Below are 20,962 nucleotides of genomic sequence, written 5' to 3'. Positions count from 1 at the left end.
CTTGAAGTGACTAATTTATCCAGTAATCTAAATCATGCCATTCCTGTCACCAGGGATCTTGTTGCATTTGATGATTATTAGTGAGAAATGGAAGAGGTGGTATGTGGAGGAGGCGAACTGGTACTGCTTTTTAGGATTTGAACAGGTGACCCAGAATCCAAAAAAAATATCCTTTAATTACTTTAGGAGGGGTGGGATGTTCGTGTTAAGACATTTCTTCAGTTTTATTCAAGATCACAGCTTCCAAATAAACAGTCTTTTAGTTGCACAGTGGTGACATTTTAAAGGGCACTGAGCCAAAATGGAAAGATACTAGTCTAGTATGGTTTAATAGGTTAGCAGGAAAATAATAAGATTTTAAATTATCACTTAATTGTGTTACTTGGAATTTATAATTTATCATTAAACTTACTCATTATGCCTTCTTAATGGGCTGTTGTCACACTGAATTGTAGGGACAAAGACAAAATCTAATTCACTTCTACAATTTGAGCTGCAAAAGAACTGAAGAATTAAATTAAATGATTGGACTTAATCAGAAAATTATTCAAGCATAGATACTACAAGCCTGTCCTGGGAGCCTTTCAGTTCTAACAAATGAAAGAATGGGTGCTGGAACTGTTAAATTCCCAAACTGCCTATAACAATTCAGAACCTTGTCCAAAACTGAAATCTCGACCTAACCTCACTTATTTTTCCCCTCAAGGATGTATTGTTAAACAGTTTTAATAAGCATACTGTTGGCCCACATTCTTGTCAATGAATAAACAATCTGAAATATATTTTGATGATGAATTGCCACATTCCAGAAACCTGCTGACTGTTGTTGTCAAAGAATGGAGAACTGTAAAATGAGACCTGTTAACTTTGAAAAATTGGAATGATTTCTGAAAGAACTTGATTATTTGTTTAGTTTTGAACAGAGGCTTTCAGGAGTCCTGTCGGGGAAGGGAGGGGCACAATGAAGGATAGAGGACTTGAACTATAAAATGTTCAGTATTAATATAATTTTAAAAGGTTACCAAGGATGTAATAACCTTATATTGACAAGTTGCTTATGAAGTTCTCCTAATTCTTGTACCAGAAGAACAATTTTACTTGAACTTTTTCCAGCGGGTTTACCAATTTCTCTGAAAAGTCTATGAATATATAAAAGGAGCAGATCTGAAGGTGAGTAATGTGTTGACATTGGTGAATGGGTTTTACTGCTATTCCTTGTGCATCAGCAAAATTGTTTAGTGCATTTTAGTTGGTTATACTTATGTGTATAATCATAATCAATAAATCAGTAAATGTTAAGGTAGAGACAAGTCAATATATGGCAGGTTATTACAAATGGAAGGTGTGGCACAACAATGTAAACTAATGGCACCTTATGCTACCATTTATAGTTAAATTTATGTGGGTAATATCAGCTCTAATCTAGCATTCACCTACAAAGTGGAGTTATATCGGATTATTTGTTCCCGATTAACTATGTGTGTACAAGTTTTCATTCCAGAAAAAGTGTGTCATCCCAAATTAGCCTCTTCCAAAGTTACTCTAATGCCAAAAATACAAAGGCATTCACTACATTGTTTTATAATGGAGTGGGAATGAGAGATACAGAGCTTAACTTTCTCTGTTTTGGAGGATCCTAGTTATTTGCATACCTTTCTGACCATGAATATTTATGCTGAGTTGGCCAAAACTGGCAGCAATCTGGCTAATTTATATTCACTATGGAACCTACTAAGCCATTGACATATCCATGAAGTTAATTGCCTAAACTTTCCAAGGGAAAGATAAGGGAGGAGAAAATATCCTTGTCTCATGCTATATTGAGTATAAAGTGCACTCTTATTTTATCCATAAACAATCAGTTTAGTGTGCCTGAAGATACATGTGTCCAGAATACTCCAGCTGTAATTATGGCACAGCATCAGGTGTCCATAAGTAAGGTTGCAACTGATTCCATTACAAGCCCAATTTTGGCCACCTTTTAAAATTTACAAATTCTGTTTGCCTTAAAATGGGCAAACTGGGACAGAAATACAATTTATTTTTACCAAATTCCAAGCAAATTTGACAACACTTTCAGAAATAACTCTCTAAAAATTGTTTGTTTCAGACAACTCTTCCGTTTTCCACTCTATAACCAAAACCGCCCAAGAGTGAGAATTTTGTTTGCTGGACTCTGCATGAATGAGAGTTAATGTACAGAACCAAAGTTTTGATCAAAATTTCTAACTCAAATATTGACTAACTCTTGAATTTAAATACAGCTTTAAATTAGTGACAAAGCAATGTTCAACTTGATCTCTGGAACTCCTAGGCCAGCGTGGTGGTGGTGCTGAGGTCCAGCGGACTTCCGCTGGAAGCAGAACAAGTTGGGGCATGCTTTTGTGAACGTCATGAGATTTGCATGGTGGGAGTAGAGACTGGCAGGGAATTTTAATGGAACCTTGAATTGCTGCTGCTTTTGAAGTATCTTTTTGTGAACACCTGAAGGACTTACACAACAAGGCTGTAAAAGCCGCTAAATTCATTTGCACACTGATTCACTTAACACATGGTATCTGTCAGTGTTCAGAGGCTAAAGCTTTCAGTTGCTAGGTGACAATGACCTGGTTTTATTTTGGGTGGTATACATCAGCTGAGGGAAATACAGCTGGTATATTGCAATAATTAGGGTTTTTTTGTGTTCATCTAGTGAATTCACAGGTGAATACTTACCTTGGTCCTGTTAAAGGAGTAGCATTAATTATCCCTTTTCTTTCAACCTGATTTGGTTGGCTGTTTTCAGTACATCCTTAAGTTTACAGAAAATGAAAGATGCTTCAAAAACTGCCATTTAGGTTTTAGATTGGTGTTGATCATATGATGCTGACTCTCTTCTACAGGTGTCCAGGCTCCTCATTGTAAAGAGCCTGAAGACCTGTAAAAGCTGCTAGAAACAAGCAGAACAAGTTAGCCTAGCTATCTCTATTGGTTAGTGGGGGTCATTGGTATGGTAGCTGCCATACGAAAGGAAAAGGGGGTGGAAATAGGAGCCATTCTTGGCTGTTACTGGAGCTGCCATCCACCAACAGAAGAATGCCCAGAAAAGGAGAAAATGAGGCAGCTAAGCAGCATGTACAGTAGGGTTAGAAGGCTGCACAGTTGGTTTAGAGGAAAATGGAATCGAGCTGCATGAAAATATGTTCAGAGGGAGAGGAGCAAAGGGAGATTGACTATCTTCAAAGAACAAACATTTATTGGATTACATATGTCTTAAAAATACTCAATACTTAACTTCCTAAGTAAGCAGTTGTTGTATTTGACATACAGATGTTGTTCAGTCACGAGAAGGGAGGTAGACTGCAAGCAATCTCTGGAATGTTGTCTACATCTGAAAAAGCAGAGGGACTCCAGTCTCTTGGTTTTTTTCTTAAGTGGTAACTTAATGTTTTCTGAGATGTTGGACCTTCTGTTTCACTTTTTAAAGGATTTTGCATAAATAAGGAAATCTAACATGTTTTACTTTGTTTTTTATAAGGGTGAAGATGTCAACCGGACACTGGAAGGTGGGAGGAAACCTCTTCACTATGCAGCAGATTGTGGGCAGCTTGAGATTCTGGAATTTCTGCTATTAAAAGGAGCTGATATTAATGTATGTTTAGCAAATTGCAGGCAGACTTTGACTTACATTGTGTGCCTTGTGTAATTATTTGGGTTAGATGTGTAAAGAGCTTTTTGTGAAAGACTCATTGTGAAAGACTGAGGCAAATGTATCAAATGAAATATATCAATTTCATATAATAGATCACTGAAATGTTTTAAGAACAAAACAGAGTCTTGAAGCTTAAACTGACATTTACATATACATTTTATAGCATGTAAATTACACACAATGCAGAAATCACGTTCCATTTGCTAGTTTCCATTAAAAATACAGACTGTCTGGTCAGTGAAAACCAGGATTCAGCAGTCTCATCTGGCCTTTTTGAGAGTTTAAGGTATTGTGAAGTTGTTATACATTGCTATATTGGGAGAAGATTCTTGTTTAAACTTAAATTATGACAGAGTGGTGTCTGAGGCAAACTTTTATCTCCTATTCAGCCAGAGATTTGTGAGGACTACAACTAGCACCTGTAAACCATATAGTTGAATAATTCTGCACACTTTAAAACCCCCGAACTTTAGAAAGTTGTTTGGAATTGACCGGTTAACTTACAAGTCTCTCTTCTTTGTTTCCTTGCGTTGGGGAGAGGTGGACACTTCCTTTTCGCTTGTGTTTTCTCTTCTGCTTTCCTTTTTGTTCTTATATCTTGCTGTGAACCTGTAGCTATTCTGTATAGTTTGGCATTAATATATCTCTAACTATTCCCCTTTCACCCCGGGGGTGGGGGGACGGGACGGGGACCTAAATAGACTTTCCAGCAAGAGAAATAAAACAAACTTGGTGTTTTGTTGCCAAGCTGTTGTGGAGATATGAGCCAAGAAAGTTTTCCAGAAAGTTATCAGTCTGCAACAGGAAAATCCTTTTAAAACAGTAACTTTGAAATTCCTGACTTTTCTTGTTTTTTCAGGAGGGTGGGCGCATTAAAAGATCAGCTTAGTTTTTTGTTAACTTTTCATTATAGTAAAAATCAATGTACATAACGTAAAGGCTGAAATGTTACCTTTTTAAATACAAGTGTGAACTTGTGCTTCAATAATTGTCTTGGTTCCTGTCTTTACAGGCTCCAGATAAACATCATATCACACCACTTCTATCAGCAGTCTATGAGGGTCATGTCACTTGTGTGAAATTGCTTCTGTCAAAGGTGAGACTTAAATAAATGTTTACCCAATGCTTGCTCTTATAACTTGCTCATTGATGAAGTTCAGTACTCTGACTTTAACAGTAACAAGGTGGAACAAAAAGAAAAAGAGTACTTGTGTCACCTTTGAGACTAACCAATTTATTTGAGCATAAGCTTTCGTGAGCTAGAGCTCACTTCATCGGATGTATTCAGTGGAACGCGTGGGTTCAAAATAACTGAACAGGATAGTCATTCATGTTATCAGACCAGAGGCCGGCACTTCATTATGCAGAAACCAATATTTGGTGCTGCTACTTACTTGCTGCACATGGGCTAAGGGAGCAGGTTAAAAAAAAAAAGTGATTTTGTCTGCTCATTTTATGTAAGATTACCATTTGGTATTTCGTATTTTGGTAGATGCAACACTTGGTTGTTTTTTCAGAGTCCAGCATATTTGCTGGAAGGGTGACCGGGGAAAAGTCCTATTTAAAAATTTCCCTTTTCTCTAACTATCTTTTTAATCCTGAAATGTCTTTTGATCCCCCTACTCTTATTTGGGCACTGTTATCCAGAGCCCTACAGTCTGTATTGGTTGCAATAGAAATAGAAAATCTGTTTAGTCAGTAGAATTTAGTTATAATGAGAAGTGATTTTACTGAACCTTTAAGATCACTGTCAAAATGGAGTACAACTTTCTCAGTTGAATGACTTGCAGGTATAGATGTACTGTCAGGCTTAGCCTCTTTGCTGACATCGTACAGTTTCTGTAACTTCATTATTACAGAACTGATGTACTTTCAGAAACTATTAAATGCATAAATTAAGATTGCTCTAAATTTATTCCTGATACCAACTTAATGAATGAAATCTGAAATCAGTGCTATTATGATCTCCCCCTTCCTGGTGCATACCTTGTTCAACACTTGTTCAACCTTTTACCCCTTAGCTTCCTCTCAGGACACATGCCTGTAAAATATCAGGTGATCTTGGCTGCTTTTCCTAACTCTATTTGGAGGCCCTGCAGATCTCTTCAAAACCCCATCAGTTAATTCCACCTTCAACTTCTGGATTTGAAAAACCACCAAATTTGTAATTACTTTTATTAAACACAATAGCTTTCACTAATCCTTCTACTACTTACTCCACTAGGGAAAGCGTAATCTTATAAGAGCCCAGCAATGCTTCGTTTCCTGATCACAGTCCAGCTCCCTATCTCGTCTATGATCCATCTTCTTCAGGAACCAACCGACAATCCTTCAAATTCAAAACCCGCAAAGTTCCAAACTGGCAGTCTGCGTGGAGCTTCCATTCAGGAGTCCAAGCTCCTGTGTTTTTGTGCACCCAGCTGCATATATTCTTTTTTGGTCTTTGTTCCACAACTTACCATGGTTTACAATTTTGCTTAATGCTTATCTGCAGCATCTCATTATACAATTTCTATTCTTTGGGGAATTTGCGCAGAATTCATGTCCCCCACGGATTTCTTTGCTTCCCTGCAGAAAAATGACTTTCTGACAGGGAAGCAAAGGAAAGCTGCAAGAACAGTTACGCACCACTTCCTAGCTGCGCAGGTACATTGTTTCAGGCACCCAGAGGAGCTGGCAGAGAGGTAAATCACCTCAGGGCTGGGGACACCCCACCCAGTGGCTCCTACCCCTGAGCCAGGATCATCTGCTAGTCCTGGCTGGGCTGGAGGCAGGGGAGGACGGGATTTCCTCTTCCCCTGCTAGAGTGGCTGTGTCAGACCCACCCCCAAAAACCTCCCCCAGCTGCAGGAAACTCCGTATCCTCTCCTGCTTCCTGCCTCCATCACTCCTCAGCTGTGGGGGTAGGGGTCACTGTATGGGGAGCTGCTCCCCCATCCACCCAGTCCCCATGCATCTGGACCTCCCATACCCAGACACCCCTGCCAAGCATCACCCTGTAAACCCAGAGCCCCCCAGCCCTCCATACCCACGCCCACCCCACTGAATCTCAACCCCTACAACTAGAGCATCTCTGCACCCATGTCTCCAGACCCCCACCCCTGCACCCAGACCATCCCCCCCTCATACCCCCACCGTGACAAGCCTCACCCCCATGCACCACCCTGAGCCCCCACATCGCTGCACCATGGCAAGTATGATCACAGCTAATGGAATATGAATTCTAAAAGAATACATGAATATTAAGACTACACGTCTTTGGTTTTTATCACAGTAGTACTGCCAAGTTAATTTCCTTTTTAAACTTTTCTGATGTGGTGAAGTACTATAGCACTTCTCATACACAAGTTACGGAAATGCAGTCTCAATGAAATTACTATAAGGTGAGTGCACAACAAGTTGAAAAATGGTACTCAAAGTAGTTATCAATGGTTCGCTGTCAAACTGGGAGAGCAGATATATTGTGGTTCTGCAGGGGTCAGTCCTGGATCTGCTACTATTCAATATTTATATTAGACTTGGATGATGGAGTGGAGAGTATCCTTAAAAAAAAAAAATCTGCAGATGAGACAAATCTGGGAGGGGTTGAAAGCACTTTGGAGGACAGGATTAGAATTCAAAACAAGCAAGACAAATTGGAGGATTAGTCTGAATTCAACAAGATGAAGTTCATTAAAAACAAGTGCAGAGTATTATACTTAGGAAGAAAAAATCAAATACCCAACTACAAAACGGGGAATAACTAGCTAGGGGTGGTACTGCAAAAAGGGATGTGGTAGTTTATAGTCATTTGCAATTTGAGTAGTCAGTGTGATGTAGTTGTGAAAAAGGCTAGTGTTGTTCTGAAGTGTATTGACAGGAGTGTTGTATGTGAGACGCGGAAGGTAATTGTCCCACTCTCCTTGGCACTGGTAAGACCTCAACTGAAGTGTTGTGTCCAGTTCAGAGGAGAGCAACAAAAATAATAAAATTTCAAAAATCTGACCTATGAGAGAAAGTTAAAACCTGGTAATATTTCCTTTTGAGAAAAAGGAGAATGAGGGGGGAACTGATAAGCCTTCAAATATATTAAGGGCTGCTATAAAGAGGATTGTGATTAGAGGACACAGAGATCAACCAAAGATAGGACAAGAAGTAATCAACTTAATCTTCAGCAAAGGTTAGATATTAGGAAAACTTTCTGACTAAAGGGTAGTTGGTCTCTGAAGTAGACTTCCAAAGTAGGTTGTGGAAGTCTCATCAGTGGGGATTTTTAAGAACAGGTTGGACAAAAACCTGTCGGGGGTGGTATAGGTTTACTTGTCCAGCCTGAGCTGAGACAGGACCGTGATGACTTTTTGAGGTCCCTTCCAGCCTTGCATTATTGTGATTCTGGAAGGGGTGTGAGATTTTCCTTAATTAGCCAAAAGCTTCAGGTGCATTTTATCCAAGTTAAACATTGACCCTCGCTGTTGTCCTAGTCAGGCTTTTTCATAAATATATCACTGTCCACCTGGTGGATGATAGAGTTGTGACTATACATTTTGCATCCTGAAAGCAAATGTCAACCAATTCTTACACAGTAACAGATAAGCTGGATATGGCCATAATGCCGTTACAACCGTGTGTGTGTGTGTACCTCCAGATTAATTACAAATCTGCAGTACCAACTTCGTGTAAACAACAAGTTTACCGTGAAACTCATTCACCGAAGCTTACTGCGCTGTGTTTTGACAAACACAATGCAGACACTGGTTTTCATCAGCCATTGTTAGCTCATGACTTAAAAGAACTTCATATTTTATGACCAAATGTCTTTAGTATGTTTTCCAATACACCGAATCCGCCTAAGATTTTTCTGATTGTTTGTGTGAAATGCTTACATTCTAATAAACAAGCCCAAGGCAACCAAGTAATTCAGGGAAAGAAGCACCAGTTTTCTAATTCTTCAGGCAGAGTTTAGTGTTGCCAATGTTTCCTCTTCCCTCAATTAGCTAATACCAATGGAAGCAATGGATTCAAATGTTGCATTTACTGGGACTCAGCTGAAGTTGAATTTTCTGACCAGATCAGTTAAATGTCTGAGGCGGTGTTCTCTGTGATAAGACAGACCTGTTCAATGTATTAAACACCTTAGAACCCTCGTCCAAGTGACACATTGCCATGCTTTGTCTGTTCTGTGGTCTGAATTACTCATGCTCTTGAGGTAGTTACTTAAACTGTGAAACGATCTTAAAATGTAGTAAAGTCTGCATGTGACTAACTTAAAGCTAAATAATTTATATTTTGAAAAATGACTGGAGGAGGGAAGGCCATTTTACAGGCTATAGATCAAGCAGAGAATCAAGAATATATAGGAGTTGTGAAAGGGGAGACTTCATAATGGGGTTTAGAGTGTGCAAAGCAGAGTTTCCAGCTTAATGATGGCTGGATCTGACACTGTGTGTTTATTTTGAAACACTTCTAAAAGACTTCACATCAGAGCCCACAGAGGACTGACTGCTTAGCTTTTGTGTGTGGCTAAACAAGACCGTCACATTCATTACCAATCCAACTTTTATTTTGGTTGTGTAATATTTCCTCTTGCAAAAGAGATCCTTTGATATTGATTCTCCTGTGTCCCTACCATCAAATCTTTCAGGGTTGTGAGCTGGAGTTGTATTTAACTGCCTCTGCAAAAATAGTGAAGTAATGTTGCAGAAAGAAAGTAAGAGCTTAAATAATTCCAAATATAGTAAAGACGTGGATTTAGAGTTTGTAATTTTTTTTTTTTTTTTTTACAATGGGAGGGAATCCATTCTACCCTGTCTGAAGACCTGTATCATATGTTCTGTCAAAGCTATAAGTGGCAAATAGGTTGCTATACAAACGGTGTTCAGAACCTGTTATTCTGTTGGAAACAGAAATAAGGTTAGCTTTTGAGATGGAGGGCCTCTTTTTCAGATGTCAGCTTGAACATAAGAGAACATTTTCACAAAAAATGAATTTTTGTCTGGTAATCCTATGTAATTAATGGATTCCTTTTCCTTGGGTGAGCTGAAGAAAGTTAGATCAAGACCTTTGAAGACACCAGGGGGTAGAATTGATGCTGTCCCAGATAACGCTAACGGGTGATGGTTCTTCCAGAATAGTATAAATGTCAGCTAGAAGACCAATAAACTTGTTGCAGACTGGTGAACAATAGTGACAGATTTGCCTTCTGGGCCAATTCTCCATAAATTTAGTAATCCTGCTGCTACGAAAGATACTATTTTAGCTGCACCCCCCACTGTCTCAGCATGCTACATTTCAGTTACTGTTGCCTATTCAGGTTGAAAACTTCTCTTCTGTTGCTTGATTTTTGAATCCCAGCTGACTCAATCCCTAGAACTTGATATGCCCTACCCATTTCTCCACACACATTCAATATCAGCCCTTTTGTCAAATACAAAATTGGAGGGGAGAGGATCAGAACTTAACTACCTTGTTAAATAATGTTTGTTTATTTTCAAGATGAGGACATTCTAAAACGTTAACTTATGCACTTCCTGACTTCTTTGCTCTGAGCTGTGCTACCTTAACTTTGCATAACTAACTAATATTTTTGCATTTAATAATGTGTCTAAGTGGATAGTTGATATAAGTAAAGAAACATAACGGTTTAGTGAAGTAAGAAGAATATAGGCCACTTTCATACCTGTGCCTGAATTGTGGTAATTAAAATAGAATAAGGAATCCAGTGAAGAATAACTAGGAAGTATCTAGTAAGTGAAAAGGTGCTGAAGCATGTGACCCATAAATGCCCCCATACCAATTAATTTCCTACCACTTGCTGCAGTATGTGGTTACTCAAGATTTTATTTAAAACCAGAGGTTTTTACTGTGTCAGTACATTACTTTTTATATAAGACTCTGAGAAGGCCTTGGTTAGAGTACCTTCTGTGCACCAAGAACTGCTCAAAGAGTGAGTGCAAAATGTATGCTACTATGAAAGTGTAGTTTATAAAGAAGAAAGTTAGGCTTAGTCAAGGTGACCTACAGTAATCGAAAGCTTTAAAAATTTTGGAGGAGAATGATTTAACCGGTGCAGGAAAACTGTTTGCTCTTACACAGAGCATAAAAACAGAGCTTTAAAGATTACTCTATTTGGCAGCAGTAAAAGCATATAGGCACAACTTATTCGCGTAGGCTACTAAATGTATGGAAGAAGTTAAGGTCCATTGAAGCAAGAAGCTTTCAAGCTGTGATCCATCAAGATGAGATCGTAACTGCAAAAATGTTGACAGCCTCTTGAAATTGCAGAACAAAGAAAGTCTGGACCATTTGGTTTTTAATACTTCACAGTTAATCAAACTACAGTGTCGAAACGTTGGGAGACATCAAAAGAAACCTTGAGCCTTTCAAAGTTTGTAGTTAGTGTATGCAGGTAAGACCCAATTATATCAAATGCAGAGTTATCCAAAACTATCTTGGCCCTCATAATTGAGACTTCTGTAAAATTTGTACAGCAGCCTACATGTGTATACATAACTCTGAAGTCTAATTGGGGTTTATCTGTAATATTTAGCTATGTATTGGAAATCTGAGCTTGTCTGTGGCATACACCGATATAAAAATTCCTGTACATCATAGCTGACTGCTTCCAATACAGTCTTAATTAGAATTTTATTTGGCCTCTGTTAAAATAGGCTTTCTCCAAATTGTCCAGTTTGTGTTGGCTCTCTCACTAGCAGTCATTGTGGGTGGGTTTTTTTAACTCCTAAAATTAGGTGAATGCTTACTTAGTTTTTGGATCTAGTCCCTTTTGAACATTTATAACATGGACATCTGTCCATTAATTCACCTTCTGGAGGCATCTGGCATTGATCGATAAAAATCAGGGAAACTAACTTGAGGCTGAATGTTTATCCTTCACCTGCCTTGTTAGAGTCAATAAGACACATATAAATAATTGTTTGGTATTGCCTTCAATACCTGGACACAAGGGGGAAGATGGAGCATTTTAAGTGAAATTTAATTTTTACCTCTGAATTTTCTACCTCTTGCTGTTTTTCAACCCAGCCCTTTAAAACTTTCATGCATTTTTTTTTAATGAAAATATTATGTGAGGTACAATTTCTTTAGTGAGTAATATAATGAGAGTCTACATTTTAAACTTCTCCTGATTAGATGTGGTGTACCCTTTTAAAGCTGTCACGTATCTTGGCAAAACTCAGTATAACCTCTGGAGGGACAAAATAGATAAGAATATCTACAGAAGTTGTAAATCAGAATTGCGTTGTACTGCTGCGTGTGAAATTTACATAGCAACTGTCCAGTATTATCTGCTCTTATTGTTAGATGTACAAAATATTACAATAAGCTGAATGTAAATAGGGTTAACAAATGTGCAAGACAACATAACTAAAATACTAGTTACTGCAAAAAACACTTTTTTTAAAACAGCTTACCTCATTCACTATGCTAATGCTAATGATGTAGCTCTTGGCTCACTTCATATACTCTAGGTGGCAATGGCAATATAATAGTGTACCAAGTTTTAAAGATGGCTAACCCAGATTAAAAATTTCTAACTATTGGACATTTACCTACCTACAGGCAGCCACTGCTGGCTCTGCTTTGTCCTCTCTTCCAGTTAAATAAGGGGCTCCATTTCTTTGCCTCTCATAGAATCATAGAATCATAGAATATCAGGGTTGGAAGGGACCCCAGAAGGTCATCTAGTCCAACCCCCTGCTCAAAGCAGGACCAATTCCCAGTTAAATCATCCCAGCCAGGGCTTTGTCAAGCCTGACCTTAAAAACCTCTAAGGAAGGAGATTCTACCACCTCCCTAGGTAACGCATTCCAGTGTTTCACCACCCTCTTAGTGAAAAAGTTTTTCCTAATATCCAATCTAAACCTCCCCCACTGCAACTTGAGACCATTACTCCTCGTTCTGTCATCTGCTACCATTGAGAACAGTCTAGAGCCATCCTCTTTGGAACCCCCTTTCAGGTAGTTGAAAGCAGCTATCAAATCCCCCCTCATTCTTCTCTTCTGCAGGCTAAACAATCCCAGCTCCCTCAGCCTCTCCTCATAACTCATGTGTTCCAGTCCCCTAATCATTTTTGTTGCCCTTCGCTGGACTCTCTCCAATTTATCCACATCCTTCTTGAAGTGTGGGGCCCAAAACTGGACACAATACTCCAGATGAGGCCTCACCAATGTCGAATAGAGGGGAACGATCACGTCCCTCGATCTGCTCGCTATGCCCCTACTTATACATCCCAAAATGCCATTGGCCTTCTTGGCAACAAGGGCACACTGCTGACTCATATCCAGCTTCTCGTCCACTGTCACCCCTAGGTCCTTTTCTGCAGAACTGCTGCCTAGCCATTCGGTCCCTAGTCTGTAGCTGTGCATTGGGTTCTTCCGTCCTAAGTGCAGGACCCTGCACTTATCCTTATTGAACCTCATCAGATTCCTTTTGGCCCAATCTTCCAATTGGTCTAGGTCCTTCTGTATCCTATCCCTCCCCTCCAGCGTATCTACCACTCCTCCCAGTTTAGTATCATCCGCAAATTTGCTGAGAGTGCAATCCACACCATCCTCCAGATCATTTATGAAGATATTGAATAAAACCGGCCCCAGGACCGACCCCTGGGGCACTCCACTTGATACCGGCTGCCAACTAGACATGGAGCCATTGATCACTACCCGTTGAGCCCGACAATTTAGCCAGCTTTCTACCCACCTTATGGTGCATTCATCCAGCCCATACTTCCTTAACTTGCTGACAAGAATACTATGGGAGACCGTGTCAAAAGCTTTGCTAAAGTCAAGAAACAATACATCCACTGCTTTCCCTTCATCCACAGAACCAGTAATCTCATCATAAAAGGCGATTAGATTAGTCAGGCATGACCTTCCCTTGGTGAATCCATGCTGGCTGTTCCTGATCACTTTCCTCTCATGCAAGTGCTTCAGGATTGATTCTTTGAGGACCTGCTCCATGATTTTTCCAGGGACTGAGGTGAGGCTGACTGGCCTGTAGTTCCCAGGATCTTCCTTCTTCCCTTTTTTAAAGATTGGCACTACATTAGCCTTTTTCCAGTCATCCGGGACTTCCCCGGTTCGCCACGAGTTTTCAAAGATAATGGCCAGTGGCTCTGCAATCACAGCCGCCAATTCCTTCAGCACTCTCGGATGCAACTCGTCCGGCCCCATGGACTTGTGCACGTCCAGCTTTTCTAAATAGTCCCTAACCGCCTCTATCTCCACAGAGGGCTGGCCATCTCTTCCGCATTTTGTGATGCCCAGCGCAGCAGTCTGGGAGCTGACCTTGTTAGTGAAAACAGAGGCAAAAAAAGCATTGAGTACATTAGCTTTTTCCACATCCTCTGTCACTAGGTTGCCTCCCTCATTCAGTAAGGGGCCCACACATTCCTTGGCTTTCTTCTTGTTGCCAACATACCTGAAGAAACCCTTCTTGTTACTCTTGACATCTCTGGCTAGCTGCAGCTCCAGGTGCGATTTGGCCCTCCTGATAACATTCCTACATGCCCGAGCAATATTTTTATACTCTTCCCTGGTCATATGTCCAACCTTCCACTTCTTGTAAGCTTCTTTTTTATGTTTAAGATCCGCTAGGATTTCACCATTAAGCCAAGTTGGTCGCCTGCCATATTTACTATTCTTTCGACTCATCGGGATGGTTTGTCCCTGTAACCTCAACAGGGATTCCTTGAAATACAGCCAGCTCTCCTGGACTCCTTTCCCCTTCAAGTTAGTCCCCCAGGGGATCCTGGCCATCCGTTCCCTGAGGGAGTCGAAGTCTGCTTTCCTGAAGTCCAGGGTCCGTATCCTGCTGCTTACCTTTGTTCCCTGCGTCAGGATCCTGAACTCAACCAACTCATGGTCACTGCCTCCCAGATTCCCATCCACTTTTGCTTCCCCCACTAATTCTACCCGGTTTGTGAGCAGCAGGTCAAGAAAAGCACCCCCCCTAGTCTGCTGCAGGAGAATCATTTTCCTGGCCCTCCCTAAAATTCTATGGCCAGCACTGGTCCTGTGATCGGAAATCAGATATATTGCACTTTTTGAATAGGCAGAAGTCTGCTTGCTATGCCTATAACTGAATGCTACATGGTTGTAACATGGTTTCTGATTCCAGATTGAATAGAGCAAATTGCTGACTTAAACTGTACTCTGGTCCCGTTTCAGTCATGGAAAACATTTTATATATATTTCCAAAAGAGCATCTTGATTTAAATAAGGTATCTTACTGAATTGCTCCTACGAAGGATGAAGGAGTAAATACCCAAGAGGAAACTAAAATCTTACCATGAAAAAGTCTGTAAAATCAGTGACATAAGAGTTTTTAATGTTAAATGTTTTTGTTTTTTAGTAGTGAAAGTTCTCCCTCAGTCAGTGATGAACCTAAATCCTAAAGCATCTGGGAACCTGACTGAACCGTAAAACTCAAACTCAATATGATGGGGACATAAGTGATCAGTTCATGAATGTTTTTTTTTTGTTTTTTTCTTTTTTTTTTTCTGGGCAGGTGAAGAGAGGAGGAAGGAAAGTTTATTTAAAACTTTAATTGCTTTTAACTTAATGTTCTGTAGGATTCTCTTTTTTAAAACTAGACAGTTAACCACTCAATAAGTAATACCTATTCCTTATATGAGACCATGTCCACTAGGAGACAACAGAAGGCAACAGTGTGTAGAGCTGTAGCCCGCAGACTAGATTTTTAGTTTGTTTTATAGGCCCATAGATAAAATAATTGTACTATCACTTGCTGAGGAGACTGACTTCCTAATAATAATAATAATAAAATTGGAGGTAGTGCTGACAGCTGAAACCATAGTACTACATCCCAGAAAATACTATAACTGTCATAACCATGCCTATCTGCAAGTCTTATCTTAAGAAGCAGTGTTTTATGGAGTGACTGGTGGCAAATCCACAGGAAAAGATTGTGGCTAAGTTTCCATTAAAAGCAGAATTTTCTGCTTTCTAAAATCCATCTCCACCCCTTCTCACGTTCCATTCCACCCCACCCCCCACAAAATCTGCCCACAAAGCTGTGCAAGTCAAGAGCTAGGATAGAATTTATGGGGAAAATTCCAAGTAATTTAAACAGCCTTTTGTGAGATGAAAGCACATTTTAAGTGGTTTTTTAATAGCTGGAAACTTTTTTGTGAGATCCTAGAGATAAAAATGACAATTGAGAGAAGACTTCATTTGACTAGTTTAGAGGAGATATAGTACATGGTACTGTAAAGGTCAATAATTCATGTCCTTTGGAACACCCATGGATCACTGGCAGTCCCTACTCAGCTGAACTGGTAGCTTCATTCACAACTTTGGCACAGCTCCCTGCCTGCTTCAAACCTACCAGGGTACATAGGTGCAGAAAGGGGTGCTTGTCTTGAAACTCTTGACAGGAGAATAGTTAACAGTTCAGCTGCCCAAGTTAACAGACTTTCTGTAATTCAGTTAAGTCCCTGTCTGATGTACCAGAGTTGGTTCAGCTGACTGGAGGAAGTGGTTGGAGGAAGGAGGGGAGGGGACAGATGCATAAGCAGTATTGGAGGTTACAGTCAAGGGGACCCTTTTGTAGTGTTCCTGGAACTCAGCTCTCTTAGCCCCAAGTCTTCAGTAACCTCCCTGCTGCAACTGTTGGTGGAGGTGGAGATTCTAAGCAAGATTAGAAGGCAATCATCCTCATCAAATTTGAGATGTGAAGGGCAATGGACCTTCTGAGGCCCTTATCAGAATTCCATAGAGCCCTGCAAATCCACGGATATCTGTGAAGGGCTCTATCCATTTAGACGCTACAAAATCACTAGAGCCTTTTGGATTCTTTTTTTTTTTTTTTTTTTAACATTAAAGCAAAGTAAATGTCTTCTCCCTTAGATTACATATTTAATTATTTACGTTAGGTGTTGAATACCCATATTCAGGAAAGATACAAAGAACATAGAGCATTGAGTGCATACATCCTTAACACTACGTCGTTTCTTTTTAGAATCTGTTCATATTCATAAAGTTTAAGCCATCTCTGGGATTCTGTGTTGGCCCTGGTAAGAATGGAAAAGCAATTTTGCAGCATTTGGTTGGCCTTGGAGAGTAACCATCAGTAATCTAGATGCTTGAAATTTCAGTGAACTTATATCTTTATGGACTTGAAATGCTCAGCGGAATTTCAAGTGGGGGCTAAGAGAACTTTCTGGGAGCAAAAATATGAAATTGGCAGTTAGTCAAGAATGCTGCTGCAGTTGCTGCTTCTTACTCCTGAGGGCATTCTGCGCCAAAAAAAAAATAAAAATTATGTGCACAATCTTTTAAAATTCTGCTAATTTTGTGTGTCAAATATCGAGGCTCCATCATGGCACTGGGGAGCACGGGCTACTGGCTGCACAGAGGTAGGAGATTACTGTGCAGTTCCCCCTGGGACACGGACTCAACAGTGAGGTTGCACCCAACACTGACACAGCACAAGGACTGGGCCTGCCCCAGAAACACCCCAGGCCCTCCCCTCCATGACAGGTGCACCAGGTGTGGACAGGCAGGATCAGCAAGGCAGGATCCAAGTGTGGAGGGGCTTAGTGTTGAGGGATCCAAGTGTGGGTTGAGGGGGTTCTGTGTGGGACAATCTGGGTGTGGGCAGCTCAATGGGGGATCCAGGTACAGGGGGGATTCTGGATGCACAAGGGCTTGTTGGGGGAAGGGGGTTCTGGGGGGTCTGAGTGTGGGTGGGTGAGGCTTGGCGGGAGGGTCTGGGGGGGTCTGGATGCACGGGGGTTGGGTGAATGGGGGAGCAGCACCCTGTACTAGGATCCCTCCCCTTGCAGCTGAGGGGCTATGGGTGCAGGAAGCTGGGTAGAGGGGGAGTTTGCAGAGCTTCCTTCAGCTGGGGGTGAAATCTGGGGGTGGGTCTGACCTGGCCCCAGATGCTATGCAAGGGAAGAGGAAATCCTGTCCTCCCCAGTCGAGCGAGGACTAGCAGCTGAGCCCGGCGCAGGGTAGGAGTCACCATCCAGGTCTTCCCTAGTCCCGCCTCCTGCCCCACAGTGATTTACCTCTCTCCCCGCTACCCTGAGCCCCTAAAACATACTGCTGGGGAGGGTCACATGACCACTCTTGTGGCTTCTCTTTGCTTCCCTGTCAGAAAGTCATTTTTATGGGGAGAAACAAAGAAATCTGCAGGGGACATAAATTCTGCACATATGCAGTGGCGCAGAATTCCCCCAGGAGTAACTTCTGATCAGTTCTTTACCAGTACTGACATTGGTTACGAGGGAGCATTCTCTTTCAGGCTTTGATCTACTAATGTAGTTGCACTGAAGTTCCTGGGGGCATGAAAATATAGAACAAACTTTACTATAATAGTTTTGTACTTACCTTTTTAGAAGTGCAAAAATGTTTTTCATGTGTTATGGAAGCATGGCCTTTTGGTTAAGGTATTTGAACTTTTGGTTTAATACATCAATATATCTTAAGATGGTGATATTCTACAAGTACAAGCATTTTCATGTGATATGAAAGTCAAATGTAATCAATAATTAAGTAATAAGTAATCTATCCAAGAGGCAAAACATTTACAGTTCTTTAATGTGCAAAATAAAATACAAAAGAACCTACTGATATTTAGCATGAGATTTGTGAGTGATTCAGTATAAATCTGATAAGACTCGCATAAGGCTTATGGCACTGAGACACTTGTCTCCTGAAGTGCATGGTTTCTGTTCCCTTTCTGCATGGTTTCCGTAAGCCACATGCTTCTGCAAAAGTTAGGGGTGTCTGTTTCTCATAGTCGTAGCCCTTTAGAACTCCTGCATCAGTGGAAACACTCGACTGTGTTTCCATTCAGACTTTTTTCTCAAAAAAGTAGAAATTGATTTGCTCAGTTTGATTTATTACTTGCAGCAAAGTGAGGTGTATTTGGAAAATTTTGAGATTGCAGGTGACAGTGTTCTCAGACATTGCTGTCTCACTAATCATAATGATTGGCTGCAGTCTATTACAGGCATGATTTTGACAGATTGGGTTCATTAAATGTTTTCACATCAGTTGTCTTTTTGTGATGGTTCAGGCCTGTCTGATATCTCCTAAAACACAAGCACTGATAAACCATCAGGAAGTTGCCAAGCTGAACCTGAGGGACAAAAGTAACATTTTCTGTGGGATTAGTGGTAGATAGGGCCAAGAACCCTTCCGAATTGTGTTAACCCTAAAACCTTTAAGGGTCAAAACTCACTAACTCTTGTTTAGTGTTTCTAGCCCCTCTGTTTGCAACTAGTTATGCAATTTGAAAACAGATTTAAGTGGCAAGAATTAGACTTTGTGGTGGGGGACATTTAAATGTATGCAAACTCCTTTCTGTCCATTACAAGAGTAAAAGATAGTTTGAGGGAGAATGCCAGTTTCTCCGGTACAAAACCAAAATGGTGGGTTACCAAAATCACTCCTTTTATTTCTTTAAAATACTGGTTATTTCCCATCAAAACTCTCATAGCTAGCAAAGCATAGCTGGCTAGGAATTACTAATCAGAATAGTAGATACAAATCCCACTGTTTTATGCCAGGCTCCTGAGAATGTTCTAAATTAGTATTTTGATTTGAAAAAGTTGTATCTAAGGGAAAAATAGAACTGTATTTGCCTATTTTAACAAAAGGCAATTGTGGTCTTATACTGTCCAATACCTAAACAATGGATAGTAATATAACTGATGTGAAGTTTTAAAGTAGGAGTGTGAAATGTTGACATTCTGAGGTGCAGAGCACACTTTGGGGGTCAACATACTTGGGTTCCCACAATGAATTAGCACTTTGTCATACCCATTTAGAAGGAAAATTGGGCTGCTGAAGTAATCCTCTTCTTTTGTGGCAAAGCAAGACCTTTCTGCCAGAGCGTGCACCTAACATTAACTGTGAGACTGCATTTTCAAATGAGTTTGAGACATGACCTGAGATATAATTTTAAAAATAACCTTCCGAGCAGTGATACTCAAACCTCAGTGGCTCAGGAGCAAAAATAGCTATCAGTGTTACGCAAAAGAGCCACAGTAGTGTGAATTCATTGTTTAATTTACTATAGTACTATATTTAAACAGTATGATGGGAAACATTTAGTGATTATTTTCATATAGAATATAAATACTAAAATACTTGGTCAGTCATTTTGCTGTGAGAATAATTATATATTCTCACAGCAAAATGATAAAATACTACCGGGTCAACTACAGTCAGTTAATAACATAGTAAAAGCATCCTAATTGGTTGTTAATTAAATCAGTGTTTTAATATTATGAGCTACAAAGAGCCACAGGAGACACATTAAAGAGCCACTTGAGGCTCACGAGCCTCAGTCTGGGTATCACTACAACAGAGGGTAATTTTTTTTGTACTTCGCCTTTGCCAAGACGTGTGCGGTAAATTCTCAAGATTTGCATATAAATAAAGTTACACTAGTCGTGACATGCACACTTACGAACTCCCTGGCAAGGAAGTTTGGTCTCCCTAATGCTGTTTCTGACTACTTCGACCTATATTTAACAAAAAACCTCTTGTTTTTGGAGGCATAAAAGTTGGCTAATAGCCAATAGGTTTACTTCTCAAAGCTTAGTTTCAAATCCTTGTTGGGTCTCAACTGAAAATTAGTCTGGCCTTTTCCTTCTATGTGGGCATGTGGCTGAATCCCAGTTTCTCAAAGATCTTTCTACTCCAAAAAGTCTTAGGGCTCAAATAATGACAGCTTTGTACGGTTGAAGTGCCTTGGCAATAATGTATGGATAAGCCTTACACAGTTTCTTGAGTTAATCTTGGTTCAGACCATCTCCGAAAATCCCTTACTTGTGAGCCCTAAACTTGCCCACATGTGGTGTGGTTTTTTTTAAAGCCCTGTTTCTTCAATTGCATGGAATTAGGGTTATACTGAAATACTGTAAATCACCCATGTAATTTCTGTTGAATGCAGAAAGATATTTGATGCAGAAGTAATGTGTGAGTTCAGATCGGAAAATTAAAGGAAAAAATGGACTAAACTGTAGCTCACGAAAGCTTATGCTCAAATAAATTGGTTAGTCTCTAAGGTGCCACTAGTACTCCTTTTCTTTTTGCGAATACAGACTAACACGGCTGCTACTCTGAAACCTAAAACTATACTGCAGTTGTTTGGGGAATCAGAACTTGGGCAAAAAAATTGAGGAGAAAAAACAGGGCAGTTTTTGTTTTGATTTTTTTTTAAATCAATGGGGAATTAGGAAGCACAATCTGTTAAATGTTTCAGACCTCTGAGCTACTAAAATACAATTAGGGATTG

General features: G+C 40.2%; 1 protein-coding gene across 1 annotated transcript in view; it reads left to right on the top strand.

Moving 5' to 3' along the window:
• MTPN (myotrophin) overlaps positions 1-20,962 on the top strand; it is a 55,456-nt gene that overhangs the window by 22,447 nt on the left and 12,047 nt on the right. The window contains exons 2-3 of the mRNA XM_073322063.2: positions 3,518-3,631; positions 4,704-4,787. Of these exons, the coding sequence (XP_073178164.1) occupies positions 3,518-3,631; positions 4,704-4,787 (198 nt within the window). The remainder of the gene's footprint in view (positions 1-3,517; positions 3,632-4,703; positions 4,788-20,962) is intronic.

This window comes from Lepidochelys kempii, chromosome 1, assembly GCF_965140285.1.
Source record: "Lepidochelys kempii isolate rLepKem1 chromosome 1, rLepKem1.hap1, whole genome shotgun sequence".
Classification (NCBI taxonomy): Eukaryota; Metazoa; Chordata; order Testudines; family Cheloniidae; genus Lepidochelys; species Lepidochelys kempii.
Note: the sequence above shows the minus strand (reverse complement) of the source record. Positions and strands in the feature narration are given on the sequence as shown.